This window comes from Chelonoidis abingdonii, chromosome 2 (assembly GCF_003597395.2).
Source record: "Chelonoidis abingdonii isolate Lonesome George chromosome 2, CheloAbing_2.0, whole genome shotgun sequence".
In the NCBI taxonomy this organism is placed as follows: domain Eukaryota; kingdom Metazoa; phylum Chordata; order Testudines; family Testudinidae; genus Chelonoidis; species Chelonoidis abingdonii.
Window position 1 is genome coordinate 95,554,615 of NC_133770.1, and position 13,733 is coordinate 95,568,347.

At 41.1% G+C, this 13,733-nt stretch overlaps 1 protein-coding gene across 1 annotated transcript in view; it reads right to left on the minus strand.

The window, feature by feature from the left end:
• ELMO1 (engulfment and cell motility 1) overlaps window positions 1–13,733 on the minus strand; it is a 472,781-nt gene that overhangs the window by 21,280 nt on the left and 437,768 nt on the right. Inside the window, exons 19-20 of the mRNA XM_032785439.2 lie at window positions 6,998–7,105; window positions 834–916 (exon numbers count right to left, since the gene is read on the minus strand). Of these exons, the coding sequence (XP_032641330.1) occupies window positions 834–916; window positions 6,998–7,105 (191 nt within the window). The remainder of the gene's footprint in view (window positions 1–833; window positions 917–6,997; window positions 7,106–13,733) is intronic.

Here is a 13,733-nt window from a genome sequence, read left to right on the forward strand (position 1 = left end):
TGGAAGTCTCATGAATATACTTGTTGGCCAGGGATTTCCACCTTTAAAGATGGCAGAATTTCCCCAAGATCACTGGATCTTTCAAGCTCTCGTAATTGGGAATTAACTTCTCAGCAAAAAAAAAAAAAAAAAAAAAAGATTTTAGCACTATGAAACCTGAACACTAGTGATAGTTTCAGCTTCTTGACCCCAAACTCTGAAAAATATCCTAAACCTAATCTAGATCTGAACATTGCCTCCTCTTCTTAATCCCACTGTAACACTAAATGCATCATTGCCTCCTTAAAATTCAAATATCACATGGCATCCTTTCATCAGCATCCATTTCACACCTGAAATTACTATAAACTGAACATAAATTGTATTTTTTGCTGTGTGACAGGGATGCAGTGACAGATTCATCAGAGAATATGGTAAGTACTATTTATTTGTTTAATGAGGATAATGTTTCAGAAGGAACATCATTAGGCCACTCATCATTGGTTATTGCTACTCTCTTAGACTCCCCAGAATCCAGCAGGAGCCAGAACTCCTGATCACTTCCCCATATGTGTTGTGTTTATCCACAATTATCACAATGCACAGATGCCATGAAAGTTAAACATAGGGTTGAGCCCACTCAAGTAGGCTTGTCTAATAATTTGACTCACATGGTCCTAGATGAAAACTGAAAAAGACAGAAAAATACAGAAAGAAAGAGAATGTGTGTGTGCGCGCGCGTTCACATACAAATGGATTTGCAGCAAGCCAGAATGCAGTTATTTCAGGAAAGGTCAAGTCCACAGTCTTTGTATTCTGCAGAATGAACATTTATAATAATTTGAAAGTCATACCTTGTTTTGTTTAAGAGCACCTTTCTCCTTCATGTGAGGGCAGTCCTTCCCTGTTACAACTGCTTTTATATCTGCCACAGGTACTGCATTCAAAAAAAGAAAATGAGTGTAGCCAAAAAGTGTAAGAGCTGGGCTGTCAAACAAGAGGCAAAACTGATGTGTCAAAAATTCCAGCTACTATGCCATTACCAGAGTCTGCTGTGAAAACGGAAACTAAGCAAAACAACTGAAACAGGCATGACTGAGCCTTAACATAATGGATTGAAGTTTCACATGTCCAGATGGAAACGTGAACTAGGAACCTGCTTTTTCCCTCTTGTTGAGACTTTTGATGAAAAATGGATTTTGTGTAGATGCGTATAGGGTTTATGTACACTCACGCCTCTAGACCAAAGGTTCTCAAACTGTGGTCCACGAACTCCATTCAAGTGGTCCGCAGATAGTTCCCTCTAAGGTGTGCACCTGGGTGGCCGCACACAAGAAAATGAAGGGTCACCCACCTAATTAGTGGAACCGCGCAGGTGTGGCTCCACTACGTAGGTGCCTAGACGCTGGAGAAGACGCACATGTAAGGTGAGGTGGTGGCCTGGGACAGAATAGGGGGTAAGTGGGAGGAGGCAGTGGGGTGAGAAGAGGAGATGGGAGGAATTTGGAACATACAGGGCTGCAGTGGCCAGAGAAAGAGGTGACTTTCCCCAGCTCCAGGGCTGCGGCGGCCAGGGAGAGAGAGCCTTCCTTCCCAGCATCAGCTCTGTGGCTGGGGAGAGAACCCCCTCCTTCCCAGCTCCAGCTCGGAGGCTGCCGTGGTGGGGGAGAGAACCCCCTCCTTCCCAGCATCTGCTCTATGGCTGGGGAGAGAACCCCCTCCTTCCCAGCCCCAGCTCAGGGGCTGCCGCGGTGGGGGAGAGAGGGAGAGAATCCTCTCCTTCCCAGCTCCAGTTCAGGGCCTCCCATGGCAGGGGAGAGAGGGCACATCCAAGGTAAGACTACTGATATTAAAATATGAGTTGTGTGCTTTTATTTGTAGAACAAAAAAATGTTAATTGTTGTTAAGTTTTTTTTATATAGGCTTTTATCTAAAGCATTTTACATTAGTTAGCTAATAGTATAAACAACATTTGGAAAGATCATTAAGCGGTCCGCCGAGACCCTCAGCAATTTTCAAGTGGTCCGCGAAAAAAAAAAAGTTTGAGAACCACTGCTCTAGACAACATATAGCATGTATCTGTCTTATTAATTTAGATATAACTTTTCATGTTGTTTTACACTTTATCAATGACTGACTGCTCAATCACACACTTGTGATTTTGATGGGGAATCTATATAAAGCTTAGAATGACCAACCATCACTGTTTTTTTAAAAAAATCATTTTTAAAGTAAATTCATTAAAAAAAGTTTTGAAAAGTTTCACTTGTCACAGTGTCTCCAGGAGTAAACTTGGTGAGGTCACTAAAGACAGAGATAAATGCATCTCTGCTTCAAGTGGAAGTCAATTTTCCGGCAGTAATCACATTATGGAAAATCTATATACTCTAAATATAATATGGTCAGTGAATGACAGAAAGCTTCCATAATCTATAAATAACCCATTATCTTGTGACTTTGGAAAAGGATCATATCAAGCAGAATAATAACATGAATGTCTGTCATTGCTTGAGCCCTTAAAATCTCTAACGGAAATGCTACAGTAGAGAATGCATTTTTCCCCCAATGGGCTCAGCAGCAAAAAAACATATTTTATGTATTATATATGTGTTTTCTCTAGCCAAGACACAGGCTGTCGTATCACTCACAGTGTTATGGTTGAAAAGACAACACAAAATATTAAAATACAATCTAATTTTAATGGATTTTTTTTTTTTACACAGAGTAAACTATAAGCAGCAGAAATTATTCCTGAGGTTTTCCATTCAACCTCTCCTCCTTCGGTCTACTTTAGAATTTTATAGTGCCACCCATCACTGGAGTATCTAAGCAACTTCCCCATAGCAAAGATAGTGATAGCCATAGCAAAGTCCCTAGTGGACTCCATGAAGTCATTGGCACTTTTCTCTTTTTAGGGTCAACACTCTGCTTGGGATAGTTTTTTTGAGGGACTGGGAGGATTTGGGGAATAAAAGGGAGTGTCTGAGTTGTGAGTATCACTTATGATGAAAAGAATTTCTCTAAACTAAAGGCTTTGTAATGTTTCCTAAAGATGGTCAGGCTCTGAATTCACCTGGTCTCGTCTGGAAGGCTGTTCCATAGCCGGATCCCTCTCTACTGAGAATTTTGGTTCTCAGATTTCATATGCTTTGCCCTGGGTTTTGTGATCTGTATTGTCCCAGGAGTATGCAGCTGTCATGGTGATTCATAAGTAAAAATTTAGTCTTTGATGTAGCTAGGGCTTGATCCATTAATTGCTTTGAAAATTAAGACCATTGACTTAAACTGGCACTTAAAGCTGACAAGGAGCCAATGGAAGATCTTGAGCATGGGTCTGACGTGGCCTAAGCCATAAAGGGGCGGGCAGCTGCATTCTGTACCAGCTGGAGCCTATGCATAATCTTCACATTCAGCTTCAGATACAATGAGTCACAGTATTCCAGCCTGGATATGACCAATGCATGGATTATTGTGGCTAGATCCTCATCTGGGAGGAATGGACCAAGTTTCCTAGCAAACTGGATATGAAAGAAGGCATTTTTGAGAACTGATGGTAGCAGTTCATCTAAACTTAGTGAGCAGCCAAAGAAAACTCCCCTCTCCACAAGCCACTTTGGTCTCATTTTCCTTTCCCTCATCCCCTTTCCCCTACTGGTTCTCTCACTTCTGCACTGGAGAATGGGAAGAGAGAAGGACCACTGTGTGTTCCCCTTTGCTCACTGGATGACCAGGAGGAGCAAGAAGGCTTATCCAAAGCTGGCTGTGGAGAGCACAGTAATCTTTATGTCTAGGAGAGTGTAGGTCAGTACACTCGGATGGTAGCAGATCTCTGTAGTCCACATTATATATAGGGTGACTCAAAAACTAGGGAGACTGCACTTGGTCTTGAACAGTAGCACCTTATTATTGGACTCTATTTACATGAGTCAGATGGTTCTCATGTTCCATTTAAACTAATTCCTAATGTAATGGCTGTTGTGGTAAACCATGTGTCCCCCTGAGCCTGAAAAGTCTGTGGCACTCAAGGAATGGTGGCCCTCCCTCAAATTCTGTCACTATCTAATTCACTTGGTCATCCGACATACAAATTTTATGGAGGAAGCGGGCCCAGTCACTAGAGCCACAGTTCAAGAATGGGGTTCACTGCCTCATCTTTCACTCCAAAGCTACTGTAATATTTTTGCCCTATTTCTCTAACTGCAGGGCAAACAAACAGCTTTTCCCAGTGCCAGTGCTTTAGTGCAACGATCAGAAACCCTGTCCTAGATTCTGACAAAGGACTCCAGTAAAAGCACGAAACAACCTTGAGGCAATTCTGTACAGCAATGAAAATAAGTGAATGTGACTGTAAAATGCCAGTGTTATGTGACTCCAGTTAAGTGTGTCACTCTCCCAGGCCAGCACAAAGCAGCACCCAGACATTTTATGGGATGGGGGCAGAACAAAGATTGTGATTACATTATCACATTATCCCAAAGTTTTGTGTTACACTGATTTATTTTTATTAATCAATTAAGAAGTTTAGGTTATTAAGTTACAGTAACTCCTCACTTAACGTTGCAGTTATGTTCCTGAAAAATGCGACTTTAAGCAAAATGATGTTAAGTGAATCCAATTTCTCCATAAGAATTAATGTAAATAGGGAGGGTTAGGTTTCAGGGAAATTTTTTTCACCAGACAAATGATTTTATTTATATATATATACACATATATATACACACACACACACACACACACAAATACATACATACACACACACACAGTACACTTTAATACTGTACGCAGCAATGATGATTGTGAAGCTTGGTTGAGGTGGTGAAGTCAGAGGGTGGGATATTTCTCAGGGAATGCCTTACTGGCTAAATGATGAACTAGCTTTCGGCTGAGCCCTCAAGGGTTAACTCATTGTCGTTAATGTAGCCTCACACTCTCCAAGGCATCATGAATGGAGGGAGGGGAGACAGCATGGCAGACAGAGACAGAGACACACACCCTGTGTGAGAGGAGACACACTGACACCACTCTAAGTACACTGCCTTTTTAAGTAGATTAGCAAGTTGAGACAGCAGCTGCTCCCAGGATGCTCCCTCCGTCCTGAGCCCTGTCATGTGGTCTCTCCCGCCCCACCCCATGAAGGTGAGGAAAGTGAGGTGCAGGAATAGCAGGGAGGGGGACACCCTGACATTAGTCCCCTTCTCTCTCTCCACTCCCCCACTCCCCGCACAGCAAGCAGGAGGCTCCCGGGAGAAGCTCCAAGGCAGAGAGCAGGAGCAGCACATGGCAATGTGGGGAGGGACAGCTGAACTGCCAGCAATTGATAGTCTGCTGGGCGGCTGCCACACAGGGAACTTAGGGGAGCGGGGAGCTGATGGGGGGCTGCCAGTTCACCCTGGTTTCAAGCCCCGACCAGCTAGCTCCAATGGGCTGCTCTTCCTGCAAGCAGTGGACAAACCAGGTGGCTGCCAAATGATGTTATAAGGGAGCATTGCGCAACTTTAAATGAGCATGTTCCCTAATTGATCAGCAACGTAACATTAACTGGGACAACGTTAAGTGAGGAGTTACTCTACTTCTCTCTTAGTTTCCAGGCTGGAGAAATTCCCAGAGTCTGCGGAATTATTCTTCACTAAAGAAGCAGAAAAAACTTGTATGATCTTTACTCACAGATGACTGATACACTAATGCCAAGAATGCCATGTATTACTTATGAGGACAAAATATAAGGAAATGATTTCTTATCCATTCTTCAAGTTTTAGTCTCATTTTCTTGGGGTGATGTGTAACGACTATTATCTTGGCCATCATCAAAGACCAAATCTAGGACCTTCTGAGCTCCAGTTTGAGCCTCTATGTCTTAAGCTAAGGGGGAAACTTTCAAAAGGGGATGAGTTTCAATAGGTCTTGGGCTCCTAAATCCCTTAGGTGCTTTTGAAAATCTCTCTTCATGTTCCCTAGATTGGAGCTGTGCAAGAGTGACATGCTTTGTTGATTGGACACAGAGGAGGACACATAACACACATTGAAAAGAGAGAAGTTACTCTATTCTGAGAAATGGTGTATCATTTAAGTGCATGCAACCATTATAATCAAGCTAGTTGTCTCAACTTTTGAAAAAGACCTTCATCGTCTCTCCATCATGGACTTATCTCCCAGATACTAGACCATGTACAGCAGCAGGAACAGCTGTATTCAGTTACAAAAGGTGCTTCTGAACCTACTATTCCAAATTGATTTTATCTGACATCTGCAGTCTGATGACGCAGTGAGAATGAATAGTGTTACTATGTAGGAAACGTATAACACTTCTAAGCTAAAAGTTCACAGGAAGACTCATCTGAACCCAGAGTATGCATTCCTATGCACACTTTCCAAAACTTGAGAGTGAGACATGAACACATCAAAAAATGTCCACGCTTACTATCTGTGGCCTGCTCCCATTATGGAGTCCTGGAATATCGCTTAATCATTAATGTATATGTTCTCACAACCCCCATGAGGTAGAGGAGAATTATTATCCCTGTTATACACATGAGGAAGTGAAGCAATAAGAGATTAAATAATCTTCTCAGGGACACAGAAGGCTGTAGCAGAGTCTGGAATTGAACCTGGGCCACAAGAGCAGATCTATGCCACCCATGGATTTGCAAAGACAAGATCTGGCCACTCATTTTGGGTTTCATAATAAGATGAAGCTAAACAAGAGAACTGAGGTGAACAATCCAAATGATGGCATAAATTGTCTGGAACTGCTCACATCCTTCTGGGTAGAGCTGCCATTGGATAGCCTTGAAAAAATACACACTTTGCAAGCACTACCATCACTGCAGTCTGACAAACTCTTTATAGACTGCCCAGAGGTCTGTACTTGAGAAGAATGCTTGTGACAAGATATACCTTAACCAGAGGAGGCAGGGCATATTGGGCCCATTAATGGAGATATGTATATTGCATTGTCTTAAAAGCAAATAAGTAACTTAAAAATAAACTAAAGAAGAGCCAGCATATTTACATGACTTACATTTATCCTGCAAAGAATCATGGGGAACTTCTCCCTGTGGACTTTCTTCCAAGTCTCCATAGTGCAAGACCTTGTGATTGGGCGATAATCGACAATACCAAAATTTGTCTGATAAAATAACACATTAAAAAACGGTTATCATCTGTTTTCATCTTCATCACCAATAGCATAGGAGAAAAGTTATTCATTTCATATGCTAAACTGCAGGGAAGTAGTATTATGTAATGGTTAAAGAATGTGTGATGCGTTTTGAGGCGGGCAAGCACTTTGCCTGTTCACAATAATTCACTTAAGAAGAGTCTTTGAACTGGTCCTCTTGCAAAATTTCTATTTTCATTCAGCCACCATTTACGAAAACCAGTGTTAAACAAGAACAACTTCCTTAGTTTTAGTAGAGACTTGGGCTAAGGTTTTCAAGAGAAACTAGTGACTTTGGGTGCCTAACCTGAGATGCCTTTGAGGGGACTGTTTGGAAGAAGTGCAAAGTGCTCGGTAATTGAAAATCAGACCCATTTAAGATGTCTCAAATGGAGCACCCCAAAATGACTATTTACATTTGAAAACTGTGGCCTTTGCCTTCTGATATGCTTTATAAAGCGCCATGTATATTTACTGTGATACAGAACATAATAATTTCCCTATGGTTTCAATAACTACATCACCAAGACCCTTATTCTATAGATAACAAATAAGTCATTACTTTGTATGTCCACAAATGCATATAGTTTGTCTTTTTTTCATTTTTGCCTTCTCTCAGAGCCCAAGTACATTTACACTTCTTCTCATTTTCCGCTTCTTCAGTTATTATTCCTCTTAACAATGTTTGCCAAGAACTGCTACCACTAATATTTGCTTGCAGAGCCAGACTAAAATTCTAGCTAATGTATAAGGCCATTGCATGCCAATTCCCTTTCTGCATGGATAACGCCAGACTACTACCCAGGTACCAATCGTACCACAGCACCTCTAATAAACAGACCACAGTACGCTGTCAAAAATGCAATTTTATTACACCTGAACTATGATTCTCCTAAAACTTTGAGCAAAGTTGGACAAAGTGTTGGTTACAATGCTAGTGGCTGCTAGTGGCTTGTTCTACATCAGCCCTCCCATCATTTCTATCACCAGTGGAGTGGCACCCATGCTGAGAAATTTTAGGGGAAAAGGCTAGCATAGAGACAGCCCAAGAGTACCATACTAGCACACGGGCTTCATCAGCCCAACCTTTTTAGAAATCCTGTAAGCCCCACTGTCCATGCTTTAAAATAAATTAAATAATCACCTAATGGAGAGACATGATTAAACATTATAGATTTTTTAAACTGTGCATGTGAACCCCTCTTTTAGCTATTTTTCACTGTGTATTAGCTTTTTTCACTGAGTAAATGTGCAAAGATGTTTGGAAAATAATAAATGCAAATATTTTTCCGTTTATGTACCACCTTCTCCTGAAAGAACTCAGGGCACCTTATGAACTATGGTGAGAGATTCTGATTTCAGTTATATAAGCATAAATCTGGAGCAACCCCAGAGTGAATTGATTCACTTTTGTGTGCCCAGGTTTAGAGTCTCGTGCTACATACATAAAGTGCCACTGAAACACAGCTATCCCTGGGATGGAAGGCTGCAGGTAACCAGCACATAGTGTGTTGCACAGCACTGGGGAGAAGGGAAATTGTAGTTGAGAAACCAGAAGTCTCTACGCTTACAAAGTTATAGGGGCTTCATAAGAGACCAGACAGGGCCATCAGTTTATATGGTCTTATATGAAGGACCCATAATAAACTGCTTGGCATTCAATTTATGAGTCTTGGAAGAACGTATGGTGAATGAATTCTCCCTGGATTTGAACATCTGGCTCCCGGTAGTTTTACCAGAAATGTTTCAAACCTAATGCTTAGAAAAAACATATGCTAACCCCACCCAGCACTGGAACAATTTGTTCTTTTCGTTCATAAAAGAGGCAGTCCTATTAAATACAGTATCAGAATATAATCTCTAGCTCTCATCTATTCATGAGACAGTTTTACAATTTCGGACAGTACAGGAGACTATGGCTAGCAATTTCTTATGATTAAAAAAATCCTTTCTTCCTATTGAAACTCAGCATGGCCTTACTATAGTCCCAATACCTTTGGGCACTGAGTAAATCAATAGTGTTAATGAAGACAATTAGTATGAAACATGGAGAGAATTATCAAAGACTATGCACTGGAGTTACTGAAGGAGCTGAAATGGACCAGATCATTAACATACTAATGACTAGAGCATTTTAATAACCTTCTTCCAGCCCCAAATATCTAAAAAAAACAAAATAAAAAGAAAATAGAAATGTGAGTGCTTACTCCTTTACATTATTTTTAGGAAGCAATGGTTTTAAACTAAGAAAGCTTAGCTAGGAAGGCCAATAAAATGATTCCCAATGTCAAAAGGATAATTAAAGAACTAATAATCATAGACTGCTGCTCATAGTGTGTCCAGTGAAACTCTCCAGGAGTCTTATTCATAATTGCCACCATGGCAGAACTTTGCTGGCAGGGGAAATGATTTAAATAAGACCTGCAAAAGGAACTACTGATATTCTTGTCAGCTGTACGGTTCCAATGACCATGCTACTCAGGCTGAAAGAAGGGCAACCTATATATTAACAATTGAAAATAGACTTTGTTTTCCTTTTGGGTCTTGCTACACCCATCACAGCCACAGACAACTGGTTTTCAGTTTGATGCACCATCTTTAGGGATCTCCGCTTTACAAGGGATCATGTTGGTTTATGGGAGTTGTGTGAAGTAGTGCAGGTCCTATTTTACTACATGGTAGGTTTAGTAAATGTTTTGATGAAGTTGTTTTTTAAACTAAAGGATAAACTAAAAAAGGACTTATGCAAAATGGTCTAAGTAATAAGAAAAAGAGAGGACACCATGTTTATGGTTAGGGCACAAGAAATGTTAAGCTGACAAAAATGCATTTTTTGTCTTCCAGCTCCAAATACCTACAAACAAATGAAAAGAAAATATAAGTGTAAGTTCTTACTCCTTTTAATCATATTTAGGAAGAAGCAGTTTTAAATCAAGAAAGCACAACTAGGAAGGCCTGTAGAGCCTTTTAAAATGATTACCATGGTATCCAGGTACTATGCCAGGATTTAAAAGACAAAGGAATTTCAAAATGGAACTTCAACTCTGCACTCTGTAGAGTTGTGGGTCTGTGCATCTTCCTTGGTGAAATGGTCAGATCAAAACTGGGCAGCTTTCATTTTGCCCTGAACACTGTTAGTCTTAGGCTGAGTCTGATTTGCCTTCGTAGAGATGCTCCAGAGTCTAAGGCCCTTTGCTGAGATGCTGGGCACAAGACCCTTAATTTTTCATTTAATGTTATACATGCACTGATAAAACTCTTATTTAGAATGGGTGGCATTGTGATAACTGGGTGTACACATTTACCCTAATTGGTAGCCTAACTGGTAAAAAGTGGGTAACAGTTTAAGAATTATCACCATGACCTATTACATAAAACTACTTAAGAAAAGATGTGAGAAGAAGACAGAAAGGTTAAGCTAATTTAAACAGAGTTTACTGATACCACTCAAGGACTGTGTTAAAATTGTGACTGGTAAACCAGAGGAGTAGAGGATCAGAAATCAGTGGACTAAAATTGGTGCCTTGGAAATTAGGCTTAATTGGTGGGTGAAATAAACAGAGGACGGATTATTCCACTCATCACCTTTTCAGGGCCCTTTAAAAAAAGAGACTTTGGGGGAGAAAAATAAAACTTTTTGCCATCACTGTGGGAAGGGTTGTTGCTGTGACACCAGACCTTGATATTCCAGTGAGGATGTTTGATGATCATTGCTGCCTCAGTGAGGACCCCTGCCTGATACAGGTGAAATCTTGCTGTGTCTTCCCCTCCTTGCATGTTCCTTTTCATCCCCAATCCTCTTCCTCCTATTCTCTCTTTCTCTCATCTTTTCATCTGACCCTGAGATTAACTGTGTTGCATAGCACCAGCATGGTGAAATGAGATGGCTCATCCAGAAATGCTCAGCCTGGGAAGGACCAGTGAAGGACAGGAACCTGACTAGACCCAATCGGATGGCATCCTTGAACAAGGAGGTGAGCCAGAGTCCAGAACATCCACTATCATAGCCAACCTGCCAGCCCAAAGCATCCATCCATGACTGAGCAGTCATCCTCTATCCTAAGAACATCAACAAAAGCCATATTTCCCCGATCTTTACTATTCTCTCTCTTCTCTCCCCTCTGCATCTGTCCATGTTTTCAAAAGCAGGAAAGACTCAATATTTAACAGAAATAACCCTTTCTTCCCTTCCAAGGAGAACTGTTCAACTGAAAAGAGACTTTAACCAGTATTTACCACCTCCACAAAGAAATTTTAACAGGTGTTTGTTCATAATCAGCCAATTTCAATGCTTTTTGCCTTGTTTTGTTTTTTTTCCTGTTCTTTTTCCTTTTCATGTGTTCCAATCAATAAATTTCTAACCTGTGGCAAGAACTGCCTAATGTGATTCCCATTGTATTAAGCAGGCTGAGGTCTGTATATCAAACCCAAACCTTATTTAAAACTGTTTAATACTGGACAGTTTCAGGGTCATGTTCACACCTTTAACTCTTTGGGCCCATAAATTCATCTAAATTAATACAACAGTAGTTTCTGGGAGGATAACTTGTTGCTATAAGAAACAGTATTGAGTGACAAAGAAGAGCCATGAATTATTTGTACTCACAACTACCATGCTATTAAAACCTCCTAGACAGTTCTTAAGTCTGGTTTGCTCACTCTCATTGAATTACTGATGTTATTAGGGATACCTGCTTGATTACTAAGATTACAACTAGATAGATAATAATACAGTTCTCACAGTGCCTTCCATCTGAGGACCTCAAAGAGCTTTAAAAACACTAATGACCTGATCTTGGCAATGAAGTACAATAAGTATTATTTTCCCCATGTTTACAGATGGTGAAATTGGAGGACAGAGGGCTTAAAATGGCTTTGCCCAAAGTAATTTAGAAAATTTGAGACTGAACTTGGAATAGAACACAGGTCACCTGATTCCCAGTCCTCTGCCCTAATCTTAACTATTGTTCCTCCCTAGATCTGTAAACTGGAAAAGATTAAATCCACTCATTTTTCATTGGCTCATTTTATCATCACTTTATGTCACTATGCCAACTATCCTATGGGCTTAACTCACTCCTCTGTGTGTCAGTGTGTAGAATTTGCAGTCCCATCCCAAAATTCAGGCAGGACAGGCAGCTATCCATTAGGCATCTTGCCTGGCTGGGCCAGGTTTAGCTTCACTGGGTTTATACTCAATCAATGCCTCTTCAGGTGCTCTACCAGTATTTATAGCTGATGGAATCTTCTCTCTTGCTGGCCCCACTCACTTTGTGGTTTGTACTGAGTGCTTCAGATTCCCAGCTACTGCTGTGACCCTCTTCAGGGCATATTTTCTGCCACAGGGGGCTCACAGCTTGCCACTAGAGGAAACTGAACCAGTCAACTGTACTTTTTCTATAAAATCTGAAAAAAAAATGAACAATTAAACATCCCTCTTCCAAGTATATGGTAGCTAGTGTACTTAAGTGGAGTTTCTAGAGCATCTTTGCTTAGAAACCAAGTTTAAATGCTCTGATTTTTAACCTTCTAAACAATTTTTTTGCTGAAAATATTTGATCTTCAAACAAGAGCTGCAGAAACCTGTTAACTAAATGGCATCTTGTATGCAGTGTTTTTGTAGCCATGTTGGACCCAGCATATTAAAGAGACAAGGTGGGTGAGGTATTAGCTTTTATTAGACCAACCTGTGTTGTTGATGAAAGAGACAAGCTTTCAAACACAGAGCTTTTCTTCAGGTCTGGGAAATGTACTCAGAGTGTCACAGCCAAATGCAAGGTAGACCAGACTGTTTAGCATAAGTAGTTAACACATTTCAAGGGACCATTCAAGGTAAAGTGACCCATTAACTCTTCTCCAGTCATGGGCAGAGGGAGAGGGAGTTAAAAAAAAGTTGGGGGGGGAGGGTGTTAAGTGGGTATAGATTGTTTTAATAAACCATCAAGCCAATGTCTCTACTCAGTCCATGATTTTTAGTATCTCGCAATTACAAATTTAAGCTCCCAGGCTCTCTCTGTTGAAGTTATTGCCAAACACATCCATTTCATTCTCACCCATAACAACTTTACATTCAACAACAAACACTTTGTTCAAACCATGGGGGCAGCGATGGGTACTAGGATGGCTCACCAATACGCCAACCTCTTCGCAGGCTACCCTGACAAAGAATTTCTGGACAAATGCAGCAAGAAACCAACAATATACCTGAGATACATTGATATTTTTAGCCTCTGCATAGATAAAAGACGGTTACTCACCTTTGTAACTGTTGTTCTTCGAGATGTGTTGCTCAAATCCATTCCAGTTAGGTGTGCGCGCGCCGCATGCACGTTCGGAGATTTTTACCCTAGCAACACTCGGTGGGCCAGCAGGGCGCCCCCTGGAGTGGCGCCGCTATGGTGCCGGATATATACCCCTGCCGGCCCCCCACTCCTCAGTTCCTTCTTGCCAGCTACTCCGACAGTGGGGAAGGAGGGCGGGTGTGGAATGGATATGAGCAAACATCTCGAAGAACAACAGTTACAAAGGTGAGTAACCGTCTTTTCTTCTTCGAGTGCTTGCTCATATCCATTCCAGTTAGGTGATTCCCAAGCCTCAC